The following is a 22371-nucleotide window of genomic DNA, read 5'->3' as shown; positions in this document are numbered from 1 at the left end:
ATGTTTTCATATGTGTTGAAAATAAGGTAAGAATATAATTTCAAACACTAAATCAATTTGAAACATATTAAGTGGGTAGATTTAATAAGTACAGATAAACCAAAAGTAGTTTCCCAACTCAAAAGCAATATGTAGGCCAGAAACAAAACTGTATAAACAATCAGACTGACAATGGATTGGGTTAGAAGTTTGAAGTACATATCTAATTATCAATTTCACTCTTTACATCTTCTGTTAACATTTTCATTGCCTCTTGACAGAAGAAACCAAAGTCAGCAACAGATGTTATGCTCTGCTATTGCTATTTTTTCAATAGTCACTAATACGTGATGCATGACATTGCATCTCAGAGGCCATACTGTCTGTAAGATAAAAACCTGTGTTTTTCTTCCACTGCCAAGTAAGTTTAATTAAAGAGAATGGCCACTCATTCATCATGTTTTGTCAGCTGAGAACATGTTTTGTCAGTTTGTTCTCTCCAACAGTGTTTTAAAGTAGCTTTCTCTTGATGTGTAAAAGCAGCTGTAAAAGTAGATGCATGCAGCTGTTAATGAAATCACATGATGAAAGTTTTAAACCCAATATTTTAAAATATCTTCATAATACTTCAACTCACAACAAAACAAACAAACAAGCAAACAAACAAAAAACCAGAAAAAAAAACAACACAAAAATGGGTGCTTGCAATTTAGTATAATTTGTGGATTGACTTCTTTTCTTCCATAATATATTCCATAAAGAATTTCAAATGCATGTCATTAAAAATAATAACACTTAGAATAGGAAATAAATTATTAACCCTTTTCCATTTACGTAGCATAACTTTAAAATATTTTTGAAACATTTCTATATTCATAAAATATGAAAACATCTCCCATTCCTTTGATGAGGAATAAAGTCACTGCATGGCCATTAAGAACCAGAAGTCTCCAGTTATATAGCATACTACAAAAACTCCTGTGTTGCTCTTCAAAATAGGTAATTTTTAAAACCCTGGTTGGCATCAAAATCATTCTCTGAACAAGTTACTGACACAATAAGCTACTACATCAACAAGATCCTTGAGTACTAAAATATATTGCTTTTGAATACTTTTCAAGTACTTTTAAGAATGCATTTTTATTTTCAATAACTCCATATCAAGTCTCATTGATCTGTCTAAAAGCATTCATGCTTAGCAATAGTTCCACCAACTTACTATTTAAATCAAGATGGCTTTTAAATCTGAACTGTGGTTAAAATTGAACTTGTGTTTCAAAGACCAAAATTTTCCTACTGATTTTGTTTCTATTTATTCCCAACAGAACTGACTTGACTGTATTCACAAAAATGAAATCAATGCCACCTTTGTTGATGCTTGGCTTTTCAACAGAACAATCGAGCATATTTCTGACTATTATACTGCAGGTACTGCTTCCTCAAAATTATGAGGACATCCCTAAATGCTAAAATCTCAGAACTTTAGGTTTTAGCTGGGACATTCTTACCAAACTATACAAGGACCCAGGTGCATAAACAATTTGAGAAAATAATGCAATGACAAGCTGATAGAGTTGGGGTTGTTCAGTCTGAAGAGGAGAAGGCTCCAGGGAGACTTCGTAGCAGCCTTTCAGTACCTATCCAGGGCCCACAGGAAATATGGGTAAGACTGTTTATCAGGCAGTATAGTAATAGCATAAGGGGAAATGAATTTAAACTAAAAGAGGGAAGATTTAGGTCAGACATTAGGAAGAAATTTTTCACTCTGAGGGTGATGAGGCACTGGCACAGGCTGCAGAAAGAAGCTGAGAATGCCCCATCCCTGGAGGCACTAAAGGCCAGGTTGGATGGGGCCATGGGCAGCTGAGCTGGTAGAAGGTTGGAACTACATCTTTAAGGTACCTTCCAGTTCAAACTACTCTACGATTCTACAGTGTTATCAGTGTACAAAAGTTTAAAAATCTCAAAACAACTTTTACTTATCGGAGAGCAGAAAAGGCTAAAATAAGCATGGAGCATGAAACAGAACTTTCATTACAAAGAAAAGGCTACCTACAAACATACAATGAGATTTGCATGGAAGCAAAACAGAGCTACACATGCACGCATCAGAAATGACCAAATCGTAGCTGAATATTTTCAGTTTTTATCAACCCAATAGTTTAATTTACTAATTATATTTGAATAATTTTCTCTTGTTGAATGCTTCACTTCATTCTCATTATGTTGTGTGTAGCATTATTTGCACTAAACCAAAAAGATTTTAAATGGAAATATTAAAATTATATTAATTATAGTAGCACAGATGTTTCTGCAAAGATAAGTTGGCATTAAGAAAGACTACATTCTGATTGGCATAGCTAGTAGATGATCACAAAAATAACCTGGCAGATAATCAGAAGCTGAAACCACCTATTTAAATGAACTAAATTAAAGACATCCCAGGAATGACTTCCAGGTTGGTAGTTCCCATAATATTATTTATAAAATACTAACCTTTCTAAAGCAGAATACAATAAGTTTAAACAAACAAAAATAGAAGAAAGATCTATTCATACTAATAATGTTTATGTTTGGGCCAACCCTTTTCTATAACCCTTTTCTATATAACGGTAGCAGTTATGGACATCTTGAAAGATTTTTAATTCCACAAGTTTCTTTTATTCCACAAGTTCTCTAAAGAATAGAAAATGAAATATCAACCACATAACACATATTGAAAACCTGTCCTTCTTTCCTTACTTGGAGATCTGTCAAAAGGATAATACAGAAAGATTTTAAAAAACAAAACAAAACAAAAAACACATTCTCTCATTTTTATTTATTTATTTTAGATTTCTTTGTTCTCCTTCTTCTTATTCATCTTTCAACTTTATTTTTTAAATCTCCTCAAAAAATTGCTTTACTTCTCTTTTCTTCTTTAACCTCATTTTTCTCTCTTTTGCTGCACAGTCACATGCAGTTCTGTCTACTTTTTTATGGTTTGTTTCAGGTGTAGATACAACAGTATAGCTACAAAGATACAGCCACAGTGAACTTCCAACATGTCAGCTGTATTACCTGTAGCTGTATCTTAGCTATAGAGCTGTCTCTCTATACCTTCTACCAAAATAATACACAGGAACTGGAAGTAGTGAATCTACATATGCAAGAAATTGAATTATACCCCTTACAAGTGACTGCATGAATGCTAAAAATCATCTCCGGATAAATATCAGAGTCAAATCTATGCCCTGCAGTGGAAAGTAGTGCAAATACTTAAAATAATGTTGCATTGAACTCAAGTTCCCAGATACTAGACCTCAACACAAACAGCTCCAACAAAACCTATTACAGATGCAGCTTCTGGAGCTTGTGGAGGTAAACCCTGCACAGCTCTTCATTGCTCTGTGGAGACCTGTCCACGTAAAACTGGATTTTCCAGCAAAGTCTGAAGTAAATATTCAGCTTCTCACTAAAGTTCTTGCCAAGCGAAAGTATTAGAAATGAAACTCTCATAAACTAAAAAAAAAGCCCTATCATGATAATTTTAATTTAACTAGTTATGACTTCCTCATACTCTTTTTCTCAACCATTTACTCCACCCTCATTAGACTATAGTTTAGAAACTGCTGCATTAATCAGAATACAACTGCATTTACATACAGACAGATAAAGGATCGTGGGGCTCACAGGATGTATGGATTTTTAACAGAGAAGAATGCAAGTTCTTAGCATACAGTCTAGAAAAATCACAGAGGAAAAACCACGACCGTGCAGTCAGTTTGGTCATTCTAATCAAAGAATACTAAAAGACCTTGTACAAAGAAAAAAACCCTCAAATGAAGACTTGCATCTAGGTTCTAGAAAGGAACATATCTTTTAAATATCAGGTTGATAAAGTCAAACTAGTAATCAACTCTAAAATCAATTTCCCATCGTTGAACCTTTTTCATTGATCTCTTTTGATCTGTCCTATTTAAAATGTGATCTTATTTCCATCCCATTGAATGAAAAGATCAAAAGAGTTTTATATTCACCAGTTTATGATTTTTTAGAATTATCCACTCTTTTTCACACTGATAGAATGCAGAACAGTAGTGCCAAGTTATTTTTAAACACTTAGATGAAGCAACTCACCAATTATCAACATTAAAACACATAAGAAAAAAACATCTGTCAATTCATATCCAACTCCCTCCCTCCACTGAATTTTTTTTTTTTTTTTTTATGATATCCCTATCAGTGATTCTTTTTAAAAATGGTTTTCCAATTGCAGGACATAGAATAGAGGAAGATGAACAAGAGTGTAAAAGTTCTACTCCTAGTCAAAATTTTTAAGTTGCAGTATTATGAGTAAAGTCAAAATATACTCCAAATCATCTTGCATGGATGTGGATATATCTACTGCAGAGTTGTAAACATGAAGAATTACATTCATTCACCAAAGTATATGTATTTATAAATATATATTATTTTCAGCCTCAAATTCTTCTAAAAAATCAGATTTAAAAAGTTTCCATCTTGCAATTCAGCCAATCAATTCTTCATCTTAATCTAGTCAGATACTAAGATATTTGCAATTAAAATCCAGCAATATTTGCCCTTCCTAGAACAGGGCACTGTGCATAGCTGTGTTTGTTCTACATTTATCTCTTAAATGGAAATGGCAATTACACTTACATAACACTTAGCAAAATGAAATTATTTTCACCAAAATATTAAGCAGTAAAAGTAAAGAAAATTGATTCCAGTTTTCAAAGAAATAAAAAAATATAGGAGCATAACCTATATAGAATGAGCTTTTAAATAGCTGAACTCAAATGTTGTATTAGTATTAGCATTTAAAAATATTCTTCAAGTACCAAGTTATCAAATATATAATTTACTGTTGTTTCAGTTATTTACCAATAATAAATACTAGGATGTTTCCTGACTGAGTGTAGAAAAAATAAACAATACAATTCTTTTGGATGCTAATCGTCATTGTTGATCTGATTTTTTTTTTTAACTACTGTTTGTTTTCTGAAATTTTAATTACGCCAACTAAATTAGTAAAGTAAGTACTCCTGAAGAGCTTTTGAAATTTAATCATTTCATACTCAGGGAAGGAATCAGTACCTGAAATCTTATTACCATGGTTGCTTTTAGCTGAAAAAAAAACACAACAAAAACCAACCAAACAAAACAAGACCTTATCACTAACTTAACCCATTCAGCTGATGAATCTGAGACTTACATGTTATCCTTACTCTGATACCTCTGACTCATACATTCACTAGTGAGAATAATATCAGATAAAAAATGTAGCATGTTTTAGGACAGTCTTGTGACCCAACCAAAACACTTATTGGAAACCAAGAAACACAAATGTACAAATGGATAGATGGTTACACTCAAACATACATCCACCTTTCTGTGTTTATACATTACGAGTATGCTTGGCTGCCAGAGAGGTGAATGAAGTTTTTCTTTGTTAACCCAGTCTTATAATTTAATAATGCAAACTTAGTTTATATCCCGCACTTCAAGTTCTACTACTGGAAAGTATGGCATACATTTTTGCTGCTTTCAAGGGCTTATTATAAAAACCAAGAGGGATGTAACATCACTTTGACTATGTACACAAAGTTTTTGAAGACAACATTATAAATCCAGAAAAATTGTTACTCCCAATCACTTTTTAAGCATCTAACTTAAGTGCTTTGAATCCCTCCTTCAAAGCACCTGCTTTTTCCAATAGATTACAGAGAGTACTGTGGTCCCTAACAGATGAATGTTATCTAAGGCAGATACTGAGAATATTTTAGAAAATACTCCAAATTTTCAGTGACAATCTTCAGCACTGAGAAAGCCATTAAAAGAACAAAGGGGCTTCAGAGGCAAACACTGGATTTTTGTTAATTCAAAATGTGTCTATATGTGTATGTACATATAAATATATATTCTTTTTCCCAAAAAAAAATTTGTGTAGTGAACAGTGATCTTTATTCAACTTTTCCTGTTACCTTCAAACGCTCGTGCAGCATCTACCAGGTGGGACCAGTCTAGCCCTGTGGCAGTGTCTGGCAGGGGCATCAGGCCAGGATCATTGAATTTGGCTTTATCAGATAAGGACCCATCTGAGAACCAGAATTCATCTAAACAATAAACACAATAATTAGTCTTCCTATAACAATGAAGTACAATTAATTTTGAACCTGTTATAATGAACTGTAAATATATATATATATATATATAATTAATGACTGCTTTCTTCATTTTTCTTTTTTCTGTTGTTTCTAGTTCAATACTCAACAAGGATGGACACAACTGTTAACTCGAGAAAAAGGAGCTGGGAAGGGCTTCTAGAGTTTTTGTGCCCCTCCATACATCATGTGCTCTTTGCACTTTCCTGTAAATTCTGTGAGTAGGCAGCATTGATTCTTAAAGCATACTATATTAAACTTGGGCACTGAGCAGAAAAGTTGCTAGATGAACAAAGGTATGTTTTAAATAAAGCTGTGAATCAACATATGAAATATTTACACACAGGATTTTATTCTGAAATGTAAACATTTCAATTTCAAAAATATCACCTACTTCTATTGCATTTGTAAATTCTAGCCTGTATCCAAGACTCACTTTCACACTGAAAATTTTACCCTATTAACTTAATATTTGTGTATCTGAGAATGCAAGATTTGAATGTCAATTCCTGAGCTCCAGATTAAGGTGTAACATGCCGTACACTGGAGATTAATGTATGCATTTCAATTAATCTATAATGTTAGTTCATGCAGTTATGCAGTCTTTTAGAAGGATACTGTGAGCATACAACATAGTAGAGGAGATGTTAATTTTCTTAACTATCTTAAATAGTTTAATATTTTCCTTATCTTTCTATAGCAATCTTCACTGTGAATGAATATTGTGGAATAGACACAAAGATGTTTTAAAACTGCATTAAACACAAATTTTAAACTAGATTTCATCTAAAGATACTGATGCAATCACTTTTATTAAATAGTACAGTCAAAAGAAAAATGATTTTTGCTTTTATGATGTGTCAAAATACCTATTTTTTCACTGAATACTTCAGAAGTAGAGGACTCATCCATCTAACTATTCTAGTGCTTTAGACTACAATATTTACAAGCGTTGTTTTTTCTAGCACAACACCATACATAAAAATCACTGAAGGAAAAAATGCACACACACAGGTGGAAGATTATTCTAGTGTAAGAAAGTGGCACGTTGTCATTGTCCAGAACCATAACAAAGAATACTGAAGTCTGTTTGAATTAAATATTTGACCTAAAAATCCCAATGCAGAACCCTTTACAGAACATTCCACTGCACAGAGCAATGATCGGAGCATGTAAAATTAGAGCTTTAAAAAACTGGTGCTTTTTTTGTTGTTATATCTGGAACATGAGGGGAAAAGAGTTTTGCAATTCTCTATCAAGAACTGGAAGTCCCATGAATCAAAATCAATGCCTGTGAGGTAAAAATCCTATTTACTGTGGACTTTATCTTGTTCTACAACTTACATGAAAGTTCCACTACAAATGGAAGAGATTTGACAATTCTCTGTAGAAATGTATTCCTTAATAACCATTTTTGGTATGCCAAAGTGGATGATATATGAAATGAAACTACTCATACATCTGCACTAATATTTTCAATTTCTTATAAGCACACACAAGATCTTATCTAAGATTATCTTGGGGTGAAAATGCTTTGTAAGCTCAACAGTAGAGAATACTCTAAACTTTTGTATATGATTTGGGAATTGTAAGAACCATATTTATGCTGATAGAAGTATTTTATATATTGCTGTTGGGGAAAACAGAAAGAAAACCTTATTTGAAGGTTGGCAAGCCAGCTTTTGGTTCTAGACCAGCAGGCAGGCCCTAAGGGGCAGCCCTTGCTTTTATACAATCAAGCCTACAGAGGCTGGTTGTGAAACCTGTCAGAAAGATGCCTGTACTCAGTACATTCTGCTGGCTTTCCAAATTGAAGTGTAGGAGTGATATATTCACCAGCAGTCAACCTTCATTACAAGTTGTCTTTGTGAGAACCTCAGTTCACCTTAGGGTAGATTCTGTTTGGTCCCTGACAGAGCAGTTTAACTGCTGAAAGCCTCGTGGAGTAGGAGATTTGAATATTGATAGCTCTGAAAACTCAAGCACTCATGTTGATGGCTGATATTATAAGCAGGATAACTGAACAGGCATCAGTGTGCCACTGCAGAATAATAAGCAGCTCTAAAGACATAGGCCTTTTTGTGCATCTGAATTTCAGAGAATACTATTCATACTTTAGGAACACTCTGGCTAGGAGGAATTATTTCTATAGCAGTGCATTTGCACTGCCTCTCCGTTTCTCTTACCTACCTGTTGCCACGTTTGCTTTGTATGAATGCAACATCAGCAGCATGCAGGCTGCTTGCTGTTTTCATTTTTGACTTATGCAAAGGTGACAAGTTACATGCACACCTCTGCATTTCCTGGAAGGTATACAGAATCTCAAAGGTCATTATCTTCATTGCCCGCAAGTTTGGTTTTGAACCAATGCAGACTTATTCCTTTATTTCCTTGAGGAAATAATGCACATTATCTTTCAGTTTTAAAGATTACTTTATTTACTCTACTCCAATTTGGCACAAAATCATTGATCTCCTGGCTTCTGGTCCTTTCATTTATGCCACTTACTTCCTGTAATTACAAATTTTCTTTATTTTTATTATTGTTACATTAAAGTAAAAGCATTTTCAGGAGTTCTTATTTTCACCAGAATTATATGGTAAACTCAGTTTCCAATAGAGATTTCCTGAAATTGACGTCAGTCCCACCCCTCCTGTATTCAAAGAGTAACTGGAAGAGAAAGAAAAAAGATTCACCTGGCTTAACCCTTTTTACTTCCAAGATAAGTATCTTGCTTCAGTCGAAACTGCTACTTTTATGTAGAGATTGTAGGCAGTGGAAGAATATCTGCTATGCACTTACTGTGTTCATAAACTAACACGTTATTTAATAAGCAGATTATACTCAAAAGATGCTGCAAGTGAAGGAACATAGAAAGTCATATGTGGACATAAATCCCAGTGCTTCTTCCAGTTCTTTTTTCCTGCAATCAGTAATTACCTGCCAAGCATCTCCCCCCTCTGCATCGTTGCCTAGGGTTGACCAAAGTCTCCCTTTGAAGACTCCAGCCTGCTAGTAGACTTTCTCATGGAACTATGTTTATATTACTGTTAGAACAATGGGCATGTGCCCCAATAACTACTTTCACGCTGAACTTCTCACAGTCGTTCCCTACAATATGAAGGAAAACATTCAGAATTTGCTAGTGTCCTATTACAAAATGTTCCCTTCTTTAGGACTCTCACCAGTGAAAGTGTCCTGCACCTTACTCCTTTTCTCAAAGCACAGCATTCTTCCTTCCCTCTTTTTTTTTCATTATAGGAGTGGACCATGGTCTCAGTCTGACTGCCTCTGTATGTCTTCCTGAATTTCTCTCACTTATGTTTGTACACTAGTTCTGTATCTGTGGTTCTTGTTGTTTTCACTCCTTCATTGCTAGCTCAGCTGCCATGAATTGGCAAGACAGGGATACATTTGTACCTGCAACTGTGCAGGGTACGTGAGAATCACTCAACATGAAAAGCACTGTCTCAGGGAATCTTCAATGTCCCCGAGCTAAAATTTCAGAGTTCTCAGCTACAAAATTTCTGCTTTCTGGTTTAAGTTAAAAACTAAGATAAAACAAATCCTTCTGCAGTTGTGTACCATGTGCAATCCATGATACTCATTTCAAGCTCTACTGAAAGCAACATTTTTTTCAGTTCACTTCCTCCAGTGATAAAATGATTAAAAAAAAAGTCCTACAGCTTCATTTTCTCATCTCCTTCCCACAGTGAACATTATACAGTTTAAGTTCCTGTTTCCATATTTGCACAGTCATTTTGTCTGATTTTCTAGTAATATGAAACCCTTCAGGTTGCCCATTGTGCTCTGTTTTTGCTGCTGCTTTGCTTCCCTATTAATCACAATCTATTTCTTGCTAGAGGGGTCTCACGAGACTTGGTGCTGCCACAATATTTCATGGAACACATGCTGGGTAATAACATGCAAGAGCATATCTAAAAATGAATTCTGGTCAAAACCACAGTATTTCTACTGATTTCTGTTAACATTAAATATCAGTAAAAATAAAATGTTTTAAGATCACAAACGGATGCATTATATGAAAGACAGTACTATCACAGCTAGGAGTCCAGGTATCTGAAACTGAAGCCTCAAACTATTATTATAAATGCAATAAAATGGAAATACCTGATATGTGCTAATTATAAAATCCTCCCTAACAAGAGTCAAGATTAGTTTCTTATAACCAGATATTGACTAGCAATATTTTGAAAATAATGGTGGGCAAGTCATTATGTGTTTGTTTTCAGGTGGCAATTACAGATAAACAATTATAGGTTTCTTAAGACAGTCGTCATAACAGATCTTTTATCACTGGTTTTAAAAGGTACTTTTAAAATACAGAACCAGAAGCAGAAAATAGGACCTGTGTATGAAAATAACAGGAACTCTCTCGGCTATTAACAATCAGCTTCACACTGACTGACAGAAAACTAATTTCAGGTTTTTTCCCCACTATGCATATAGGTGTCTGTATCTAAGAAGCACCAAGAAGGAAAAATAATGTAAGACAGTACCAATACACAAAACACTAAAATTCCACAGCTGGAAGAGCAGTATAAATCCTGAATGTGCACCATTGGTTGCTGTGTGCCAGCCTCCAGAATGCTGAAGCCTCCAGCCTGATGAAGGTTTGATCACTTTGCAGATTAACCATCCTAACAAATTGCTCTACAAGCACAGGTCTAGCAGGTGTAAGAAAAAAAAATGCAATCAGGAAGCCATTTTAAAGTCCTTAACACACTACAAAATTTCGAATTACTCTCAATGAAAGAAAATGGAGCTTCAGTAAAAGCAAAGGATCTTCGTATTCTGAATTTATGCTACAGAATTTCATGCTGATAGAAGAGGAATAGTTTGAAGTTTGGCAAAAGGTACATAAAGCTTGCATTTCCAGCTGAAGCAGGAGTTTAGAAGTTTGTAATAACAGTTTAAAATGAAGCTCAGTGTAATGCACCTCATGTTACTGGAAAGTGTTTTTTCATATAACTTCATACTGAAAGCAAGTGATTGCTAGTGCCTTAAAGATGATGAATGACAGAAGCCTATCATTATTACTTCCGTTATTTTGCCCATATTCTCTCTGGACATGGGTCTACAAGCATCCTTAACATTTTCAGGAAATCCACCCACAGCTTCTCAACTATCAACTTCAGAGTTCACAGTTGTTGTACTATTTTTGTAAACCACGGTCAGTTGCGATACAGTATTAACGTAGCTAAGTATTTCTTTATTTCTAGGTTTCATGTCTCCTGTGGCCAGAGAGAAATAATTGAGCAGCAGTTAAAAAAAATAAAGTATATATATATATAGTATATATAGTATAGTATATATAATATATTAAGTATATAAATATGGGGCCAACATATTTATATCTGTGTATGCAGATTTGGGCTGTAGTATATAAGCATTCATGTATTATACCATGAATATAGCATTAATTTGAATGTACACATACACTGAAACAAAAGAGGCCAGCTTGGCTTGATTGGGCCACTACTGGAAAATAAAATTATAACCAGAAATATCTTCAGACAATTGTTTGTTGCCTATCACTGATCATCTGAAAATTTCATAGGAAGTAAACACCATCTCCGAACATAATAAACCTGCACTGATCACCAACGTAAGCATAAGCATGTACTGATGCTTCTACCAGGATACCCAGAAAGACTGATGCAACATTTCATAATTTTCCCTCAAAAGTAAATTCCAACATATATTCCGAACTCAGCAACAACAGTGACAATCACTTACTCCTCAGATTTCCCATTCCAGGTGTCAGGCTCATTCTGGGAGGCAACGTGCTGTGATATGGTGGAGTAGTGCTGAATAAGATATCATTTGGGAGAGCCTGGTCTAGCATTGAACTTCGAGAGCTGGCATATGAAGATCCTCTTCGATTGCTACATATACTTTCATCTGACAGGGTACGATAAAGTGTCCTCCGTGGAGAAAGGTTTCCATAAAATGAAAACTAAACATCAAAATATGGAGATATAAGAACATACATTACTGGTTGAAATAATTTCCACTTGCATATCTCATCATCAGGCTCCTGGGAGTATTCTTCTGGGCAGGCATTCTGAAATTGTTGAGCTAACACAGATCAGAGATTTGTTCCATCACATCAGCTCTACTGAGGCCTCAGAAATTTGAATTGGATTTTCATACTTCCTCCTCTTGATATTTTGGAACAAATTTCCATGAATTAATCAGATTTTGTGCGGCTTTATTAATTCTAAATGTTAAATGAAATCTCCATAGCATTATGACAGCAGTCTTTTTTCCAGCAATATATGTATCTAAGGCTACCAGCTCTTGGTAACATTTATTGAAGACTGTACATATAACTCTTTGATTTTAATTTGAAATGGCTATGCTTTAATATTTAACATTCTGAACTGATATATGGTGCAATATAATTCACTGAACAGTAAGAGTGATTTTAGAGATTGCATTTCTACAAATATCATGAAATAGGCTTAGTGAATAGGATAATAGCGTTTAGTGGAAACTATTACGTTTTTCAAAAAGTTATTTAACCACAACCCAAACATCTACAGTAGAACAAGATGTTATTGTAGTGTAAAACTGGGCCATTCCACTTCATAAGTCATTCTTCAGCACTGCAAATCCTGTTATTTCTCTCACGTACAAAGGTCAGTTATTTTAATTATTTTAACTGGTTTCTCTTGCATCTAACAATTCAATATCTAGCCCTATTTTCCATGTAACTAACTATGAGAAGCATACTCTCTATGAAGAAAGTATGCTCAGGATCAGTAACTCTTCAAAAGAGTGAATCTAGCATAGAGTTAAAAATATCTACATTGTTATATTTCTGAACAAAATTCACTCAGTGATGAATGCTTCTAAAAAGAATAGACAGAAACGCTCAATCATGCCACAAAGAACAGTCTTTGCAGAACAGTTAAATGTACTTCATATCTTTAGTTCAGGAAGGCATCTATCTTGAGGACAATACAGAAAATGGTTAATTGTTAGAATGTTTAACTATGTCCCAAAGAAGATTAAGGCAGATACTCAGATTCTAATCTAGGAAAGCATCATAATACCAGCAGGGGAAAAAAAAAAAGAGGGGGGGAGGGGGGAAGAAGGGAGGGAGTGATCAGTTTTAGAGATTTGGCTGAAAAAAACACATAGGAATAAACATCAGGCCAAATCCTTATTTTAACACATGTAAAATAGTGGTATCAAGAGTCATGAGCAGCAGTCTCAAATGACTGGATAAAAGACATATGCAACATCCTTAATATGGACATTAAGTATATGGTATCCTTTTATAAGCAGTAGTTAAAGAATACCAAAAGCTGCTGAGTCTTAATAGGAACCACACTGGGCAAAGGGTTGAAAATCTTCTCTCTGTGAATTAAAAGCATCTCCAATCCTCTTTAACACACTTCAGATTCAGCAAGCATTCTGCTACAACTCTTGCATGTTTCTGAAGTCTCCCAACATCACATTGCATTTTTATCTAAAAAGACTGGCCAGTAACTCTTCAAATATGTTAAACTTTAATTGTTGAAGCTTTACAGAGTTTCAGAGCATGACAAAAATTAAACACTACACATTCTAGAGAGTTCACTATTCCCTGATCTTTGAAGAAGGTGAGATAAAATTAAACCAAAGATGTGATTCAATTCTGTTGAATTTTACATACTCAGAAAAATTACTTTCTGGTTTGTTGTCAAAGGCAACTGACTAAGCTACAGCAAGATTACTACTCTCTACAAGGACGTAATCAAAGACTGGATGCTGCTAATTCCTGTGGCTTCCTGTGAGGGTCCCTTGCAAATCAGAGACCTGTGGTCTCTCTTAGTTAGATATCTTGAGAGGAGAAGGGGACAGTCGTAATATATCTCAGAACAGCCACACCACGCCACTTCTTATGTAGGCAGCCTTGAAATGCCAGAAACATTGGCAGTTCTTGAAATCATCACAGAAAGCCAAATTTTGTGCTAATCGTAATTCATAGAGACCTTTAGGACATTATTCATAAGAATTCAATTACATACTTAATGTACTTAACATACTTAACATATTGCACTTTAAAAATACATATAATCTGAATTTTAAACTCTGCACTTAGAGGATTCCCATGTGTTTCTTTTGTTCAGACATGATGACTATGCAATTTAGCACACTGTATGAACACCAAGGTTAAGGGGTCATTGAATTTATATCTAAGCGTGACAGTTACTCAAGTAATTCAATTGCTTTGTGCTTTATTGCAAATTAAGCCCAAAAATCAGAATCACGTGTACATGAAACCTAGTAAATATATTCCCTATACTCTTCTTGTGAACTTTGTAATATTTCTGATTGTCTTCATTCAGTATAGAGTTATGCTCTCCTCTAACATCAACAACTATGCCTTTTGAGTACTTCCAACCACTGCCTATGCAAAAGTGTGATTCGGACAGAATTGTCTGTACTGAGTAGCACAGGACAGGGGAAAGCAGGCTTAATTTTATTCCTCTGCCTAAATATAATTTGAGGTGAATAAATGTAACCACCCAACCTTGAAAATGTTACTCTTAACCTTTGAAATTATAATTAACTTGCTCAACCTTTACAGTTAAGCAGAGTCATACTTAGACAAATGCTGTATTTCATACATAATCATGAAGTAGGTATGATTTTCATGACGTGGGAATTGATGTTTTGGGATTTATGGTGAGCATTTAGAGTACTCCCAAGGAATATACTTAGTTTACACAAAATGTTGTTGCCTTTCCTATAGAAATTTTCGGAATACCAGAAGATCATTTCTAACATAATTGTGTCTGAATTATATACAAAGAAAGTAGCTAACCTTTCTTCTCCCCTCCTCCACAGAGATGTTTTCTGGAAGCATCAACTTCAGAAAATCTTCTTTGGACAACACTTGCTGGCTTTCAACAATGGCATTCCTCACGGCAGTTTGAAGTGGACTTGATGCAGAGACAGCATCTATATCATCGTATACTCTGTTGAAACAATTGCAAAATAAGCAATCGTGCTCTTGGATTTATTTTCAGTCACAAAATAAAACTGCTACAGCATGCTTTTATTTAGAACATGTTCCAGACATTCTATATTAAACTGTTTGTGGGTTTTATGAGTCCAAGATGAAATTCTTAAGTCACTGAAAGGTCTGAAGAGGGAAAAAGAAAAAAGAAAAAGAAACAAAATAAGAGCATAATGCTAGTTTCTCCCAACTTGCCTCTCTCCTTTTCACACACAAGATTTCTGTATTGTTGAGGTTTTATTCATATCAACATTTTCAATAGTTACTCACAAATCAAAAAAATTTTTAATTCCTTAGCAAATAAGACAATCAAGATTTTTTACTGTGATATTGTATCCATACTGAAAAAATTACTATGGTCATCAACAGCGACATTTGAGGTATATTTATAATCAATTGTGCCATGTACCAAGTGTGTTTCATTATCAGCAATTTCATACAGCTATTTAGACAAATAAACAGCTGTCTTCTTTAATTATCGGTATATAAAAATGTATTTACAGTCAACAAAGGACTGTCAAGATGAATTATTATTTTTCACCCTCCTTCCAGTGAGAAAGGAGAGAATTTTAGCAGATGTACTCTTGAAATGCAATCTAAGGAACCAGAGATTCCCAGTCACATAGAACATGCATTTGAATCCATTACTTACTGTCAAGTGCAGCATAATCAGTGACTCTGTCCTCAGCGGAGAGAAAACAAGCTTTGCTATGGTAAAGTGTAATTCTCAGTGAATTATATCCTATAGTGGCACAACATTCAGCAATTGACCTGATTTCCAACATCATTGCTAATTAGAGATGTTATTTTATTTCAACATAATTATCCTCAGAGGGATATTTCCTCTCTGTGATGTATAGAAAGCTTTCCTAGAAAGAAAGAGGTGAAGAAGTGCTCTAAACCATGGAAAAACCTGAAAATGTTTTCTGGTATAAGAAGTGCTGCCATATTCAATTAATATTTCATAAATTGAACTAGCTCTTGAAGATGCTTTTCAGAATAGCTGTGGTTTCATTCTAAATGCCATGCCTCATTATGCAATTTTGTTCTAAGGGTTCTATTTGAAATAAAAAGAAATTATTTCAGGGGTTCATTAATTTCAAAATACAAAAACTTGTAGGAATCAATGAAGCTACTACTTTCCAAATGCAAGTACTACTATGACTGAGCAACTTAATATTCGAAAGCCTAAAATAAATAAGCAAACAAATAAACAAATCACCTGTACAATACCACAAAGAAATGTAAATAACAAGGACAGGAAGTTAGTAAAGTGGTAGTATTTTTAAAATTAGAAATGTTAGCAATAACATCAAGCTCTTATCTCATAAATTTGTACACATATGCATTACAAAGTGTTAGATGCAAATATCCCATTCCTATTAAACAGAGTGATCTTGTATTAGGCATTTGAAAATCAGGGGCTGCATGCCACCCTGTACATTTATCAAGATATGTAGGACCGAATATGATTTATTGAGATAGAGAACTACACAAATTATGCACAGAAAGATATCGAAGAGGTTATCAGACAAGATGATTCTGACAGTAACAGAAATTTAAACATTTGTTCTAAATAGCAGATTCAAGTGTTAGTTATCATTGCTGCAGTACTTGGAAAGCTTCATATCTGTTTGAAGTACTGCATCTTTTCCTTTGAATGCAAGTGTTTTCCTTCCACCTAAGAGTAATGCTTTCTTTAAGACCTATTCCTACATTAAGTTATACATGCAGCTGTTGACTAGAACTAGTAAGATTATCTTTGTCTAAATGTTATTTGCTAAAAAAATTTAAAATGTACTTCTAATGAAGCCTGCACACTGTGCATAATGTCTTGAGCATCAGAGAGTAGGATTAGAAGCACTTGATCTTTGTCTTATGAGGTCCTATCCACCAGTTCCTACCTATTTGTTAAAATACGTCAGAAAAAAGTATATGGAAACCACTCAAATACCTCAACTGGCATCATTTTTCCTAATTACCCAGATAGATACGTGCTAAATTTATAGTCACCTCTCTCAATCTCTAATGCATTAGTTGACAAAATATGCAACAAGGTGGGAAGGTTTATTACAGAAACATTAAGAAGTAAGCTATTTTCAAGTAACTGTAGTGTTCCTGAAGATTTCTAGAAAAGGTCTTTATACATAATACAATTGTGGCTTTCCAACTGTTTCCCAGAGATTTGCAAAGGTCATACATAAAGATACAGGAATAAACCAAACATTTGAAATGGAATCTGTGATTTTTCATCTTTCTATCCTATTTTAAAGTATATTTTCTTTGCCCTTCTGCCCCAAACATAGTTGAAAAGAATTCTTACTCGTGGCATTCAGAAATTTCAGATTCTTCAGGTGTAGGACTTCCTTCTGATTTCTTCCATCCAATGACATATTTACTCACTGCTCCTTGTCTGTGGTATGGTTTTGAAACTGACCCAGAAATCTGTTGACTACTATTCTGCGACACTATATAGACTTTGGAGGTATCTAGAGAGCCACTCTTTTTAGAGCAGTGTGTTGATGGGCTTCCTGAATGATGTGACCCACTGAAAAAGCAAAGGAAACACACAAAAGCAAAAATGTTACACAAAATAGCAAATCAAAAATTCTTCCTCATGTACTCAGATATAATCCTCAGTGTTCGCTTTTTCTCAAGTTAAAATCAAGACAGCAGCATCAGTACAGTAATTTTCTACGTATTGCTTATATATGTGTATATATATTAAAGGTCTTTGATGATAATAAAATAATAATGAACTTTTAAAACAAATAATGTCCAATTTAACTGGCTGAAATGCCAACACAAACCATGATGTGAGCCAAAATTAAAGACACAGGCTTAATACAAACATATGGATTTCTATGTGCTTTTTTCAGTAAATATGTACATATATAAACATTATTCATAGTATAATTCAGTTTATGTCAAGGTACTATATAGGGAATTACCCCAAATATCTCTCTAAGAATTCTATGTCTCTTCCACTTCACACTGATTTTTCAAATTTATGACAGTTTAAATTCAGTCCTTCATTCAGTACCATATCTGGATGATTTTAATAGTCTTTTTTAATACAAATAATAGCATCTAACTGACAACACTCAAAATGATTCAAAATGAACTAAATCAAACACTTCCTCGAAGAGTAAAGTTGTTCTTTTCATCTTGTAGGCAAAGCAGCCAACGCATTCACAAACCAAGAGTCTGAACTAAAATTAGAGACTGGAAACTGAAGCAGCTGCTCCTAACATTCATTGTTGATTTGCAAATAGTAAACACAGTGCTATCTTTTAATGTAGTACAGGATACATTCACAAAGGACCAGAAGATGCTGCTGAGTCAAACACAAGCAATGCACATGCACAGATGTCATTATATCTGATTAAACTGCATGACATGGAAGAAGCTTCAAACATCTCTCTTCTTCCCCACAAATGCAGAAACAAGATCAGGAGTTTTTTGAGGAAGACAATAATGAAGGTGGTGTTAATAGCAGTATGGTTGCTTTCATGCTTGTTATCCTTGCAAAGGTGTAAAGGATTTATATCAAGACATTTATATAAAGGCATAATCAGAATAATTCAGTAACAAAAAACTGAAGTCTAAAGGTGAAGAAAGTATTGAAGCATAATGTAAAAAACATATCAGACTGACAACAAGGACACTATCCAGAGTATTTTAGATTTTTCTATGTAACTAAACTCCAGAAAAACTGAACATCCAGCTTCATTCTGTATGTTTTAAATAACAGGAAATTTTTCTAAGAAATGAAATGCTTATAGAAACCTGCTGTTAAATGAGTTCAAAGCAACGGTTGGAATAAATACTGTATATTCCCAGCATCCAAATGGTACTGATGGTCTATGTGAGGAAAAAAAACCTAAAGGCAACAGAGCTGTTTCAGCTACAGTAACCTAAAGGTATTCGATAATTCATGTGTGTACTTAATATAAAATAGGAGAGAGAAAGCCATTAACAACATAGCTGCAAGACATAGTGCTGTGCATAGCTCAAGTCAATCTTGTAGTTTGGAATAGTGTTTCACACAGCAGGCTTGATTCTCAGACATCAGTATTAGTATTTTTAAGGGGTTCTTTATCTGATCATGCTAGAGAATCAAACCAATTGATGTCCAATTGAACTTAATTTATTCATAGAATCATCACAGAGTCACAGAGTCATGTTTTTCGCTCAATAAATGCAATTTTAATAAGGAAATGTTTGTATTTATAGATCTATGACTTTCCAGTAGTCTGTGGGCTTGTTTTTCAGTTTTACGCTGTTTAGCCATTGTAAAACAAGCTCATTATTTAACATTTATAAACTAATTTTGAGTAAAAGCCTTGTTTGAGGTAGAGCTTCATCATTGCAAATTACGAACAATTACAAACTCAATGTCAGACCAGCTGGAAAATATACATGGGATGTGGCAGTAGATAGCACACAAATATCAACGTTCTTGCTTCTCTTTGAACGTTACAGTATTGCAACATCACAGTTATATAAAGAGATTTTTTTTTAATAATATATAAGCCTGCAGGTGCTATATAGGTGATGTCAGCTTTTAAAATGAACTGTAAAATCATTTATCACTCCAGGATAATTTGAGGGACGCTGAAGAAAAGCTTAAATAATACGGGTGGGTCACATAATGCAAGCCTGACATTTTCTTGTGGTGAAAGGATTTGGCACACAGATTAGAAGCTGAACATCGCTATTGCAAAGTGGAATTGGTCAGTCCTAACATGAGTTGTCACCTTAACTATAATTGCTACTTTGTAAATGCCTGGATAAACTCACTTAAAATCTATATAATCTATATATTTTAAATTGTCTTTTAAAGGAATCTATGGCATGTTTATTCCAAGTAAGTAGCAGCATAATACTTAATAGTTGCATGGAACCTTAATTATGAAAGCAGCCAAACAAGTGCTCAAAATACATATTTTAGTCATCAGAAATCGATTACAGCCCTCTATAGTGAAGTCCCAGAAAAAAGAGCATATTTCTTCCTCATCTGTAAAACTAAATTTCAACACATACAAAGCAGAGTAAATCTGGAGCTTCTACATTATCACAGATGTGATGAAAGCTTAGCGTGAAAGTATGTACCTACTTTTCACAAAAAAAACTACTGTACCAGTCAAAGCTATTCCCCATAAATTATAAAATAAAATTCTAACACTCATAGTAAGCATAAAAGACTAATTCAATGAAGCATATGAAGACATGAGAATATTATCCAGTTATTTTCCTGTCCTAATTGACATTGACAACAGAAAAAGGAGATGAAAAGAAGATCAATTTTCTTCAATTACTTTACAGAGTCAAAACTTCCACATGTAGGCCAAAGTCTCAAATTTAAGGTCATCATAAAATGGGAGATAAAAGCAACCAGCTGAAAAGTGTACTTTCACACTTTCCTTTTAACAGGTGTACCGTACATACATTCCATTGGTAACAAAAAGAAGAGTGCAAACACAGCTCAAGACAAAAGCATTAAGTGTATGCCACAATAATGTAAATTAGAGTTGATGGTATACAATGCAGTCTTACTTTATGTAAAAATTGCCAATTTCAATTTATTTGATTCTCTTCATCATTTATCTGATGTAATTTGTCATCCTGTACTAAATAAGTCTGTGAATAAGTTCTAGGGGAAAAAATATGGTAAGAAAAGCCAATGTCAAAATAACATGACTGGGGTGTTTGGACCTACGACCCTCCTTACAACCGAGAAAGATGAGGAAAGACTAATTTTAAATTCACATGAATGACACAAAGTGTCATGAAAGCATCTTGTGTTTCCTTCTTTATCAACAAAAGTAAAATTGCGGGTTTTCTAACATTCTAGCTCTCAAATAATTACTTGTAGAATATCATGGGATTGTCAAAGATTAAATCCAGGAAAGTTCAGTAAACTTCTCAATAATAGTAATGGTGAATTCTCAAATAGAAGTGAAATAACTGTCAAAACATATCCTAGAAATGAGAATGAGCTTCACAAATACTATAGAAACAAATAAAAAGGAGGAATTCAATTTATTTTTAATCAGATGTTTCCCAGCTTTGAAAACCAAAGCAATTTGTACAAAGTTACACACAAATTCTTGATCAGATCTGGAAGCAGGTCTAGTCATGCTCTTTAAGCAGACTCATAAAAAATTGCCTGAAAAATGCTATAATTCCTCACATAGGTATTTGAATACAACAAAAATCAATATCAGGTAGGTACGTTTTCCAAAGAAAAGTGAAGAAAAAAATTCCAATAACAAAAAAAATAAAATAAAATAAAATATCTGAACACTAATCTATAAACCAAAATCCCTAATTTATAAGAAACACGTACCTGGAATGAGAAGAGATTTCACTGAGGTCTCCCATACTTCCTTCAGCTGTATGACTGGCAGAAATAGCAGAGGCATAGCTATGAACAGCATACATCTTAGCTGGATCCTCATCTAGCCCAGCAGTTTCAGAAGACTCAGTCCATTGCTCAGTACGACAATGCACTCCAGACCTGCTGCCAGCAAGATGCAGAGGGGCCAGAAGAGGTGCAGACATACAAGGAGCTGTATCAATTCCACTGTCAGTTGAAGCTCCTTTTATATATGTTAATCCAAGCAGCTCAGGATCCATAAGATCTCCAGAACCAAAGTGTTTTTCATCACTGTTGCTGGATGTATTGCTAGATAAGGTATTGCTGCTTGAGTGGCTTGAACAGCTTTTATCTCCAATCTTAACAGCAAGAGGAAAACAAACAAACAAAAAAAACACCTCAAGTTAAATTGTAAAATCTTAATTTTCATATAAATTACTGAATTTGTGCCATTCAAAGATATTTTGTTATTTTTTATGGCATGCTATTATTGCAAAGTATGAAAAAATGAATTATACCACTAGTTTCTACTGAATAATTGCATAATTGGCTAAACAGACTAGGATAGGGCTAGAAGGAATAGCCTCAAGTAGTGCCAAGGGAGATTCAGGTTGGATATTAGGAAAAATTTATTCTCAGAAAGAGTGATCAGGTGCTCAAATGGGCTCCCCAGGGCGGTAGTTGAGTTATCGTCCTACATTTAGATGTGATAATAAGGGACATGGTTTAGTGGGGAAATATTGGTGGTAGGTGGACAGTTGGACTACATGATTTTGGAGGTCTTTTCCAACTTTGGTGTGAATGTG

At 34.3% G+C, this 22371-nt stretch overlaps 1 protein-coding gene across 8 annotated transcripts in view; it reads right to left on the bottom strand.

Moving 5' to 3' along the window:
- The window catches only part of SIPA1L2 (signal induced proliferation associated 1 like 2), a 162797-nt gene that overhangs the window by 14750 nt on the left and 125676 nt on the right, over positions 1–22371 (bottom strand). For 7 of the 8 annotated variants that reach the window (XM_090135423.1, XM_090135420.1, XM_090135425.1 and 4 more), the window contains 5 exons: positions 21536–21924; positions 17507–17731; positions 14989–15142; positions 11907–12126; positions 5967–6098 (listed from right to left, as the gene is read on the bottom strand). In XM_090135423.1, the coding sequence (XP_089991549.1) occupies positions 5967–6098; positions 11907–12126; positions 14989–15142; positions 17507–17731; positions 21536–21924 (1120 nt within the window). The remainder of the gene's footprint in view (positions 1–5966; positions 6099–11906; positions 12127–14988; positions 15143–17506; positions 17732–21535; positions 21925–22371) is intronic. The other variant, XM_090135427.1, reaches the window with a different exon arrangement.

Source organism: Phasianus colchicus, chromosome 2 (assembly GCF_987193195.1).
Source record: "Phasianus colchicus chromosome 2, bPhaCol1.hap1.1, whole genome shotgun sequence".
Taxonomy (NCBI): Eukaryota; Metazoa; Chordata; class Aves; order Galliformes; family Phasianidae; genus Phasianus; species Phasianus colchicus.
The sequence above is the reverse complement of the archived record's forward strand: the minus strand, read 5'-3'. Positions and strand labels throughout refer to the sequence as shown.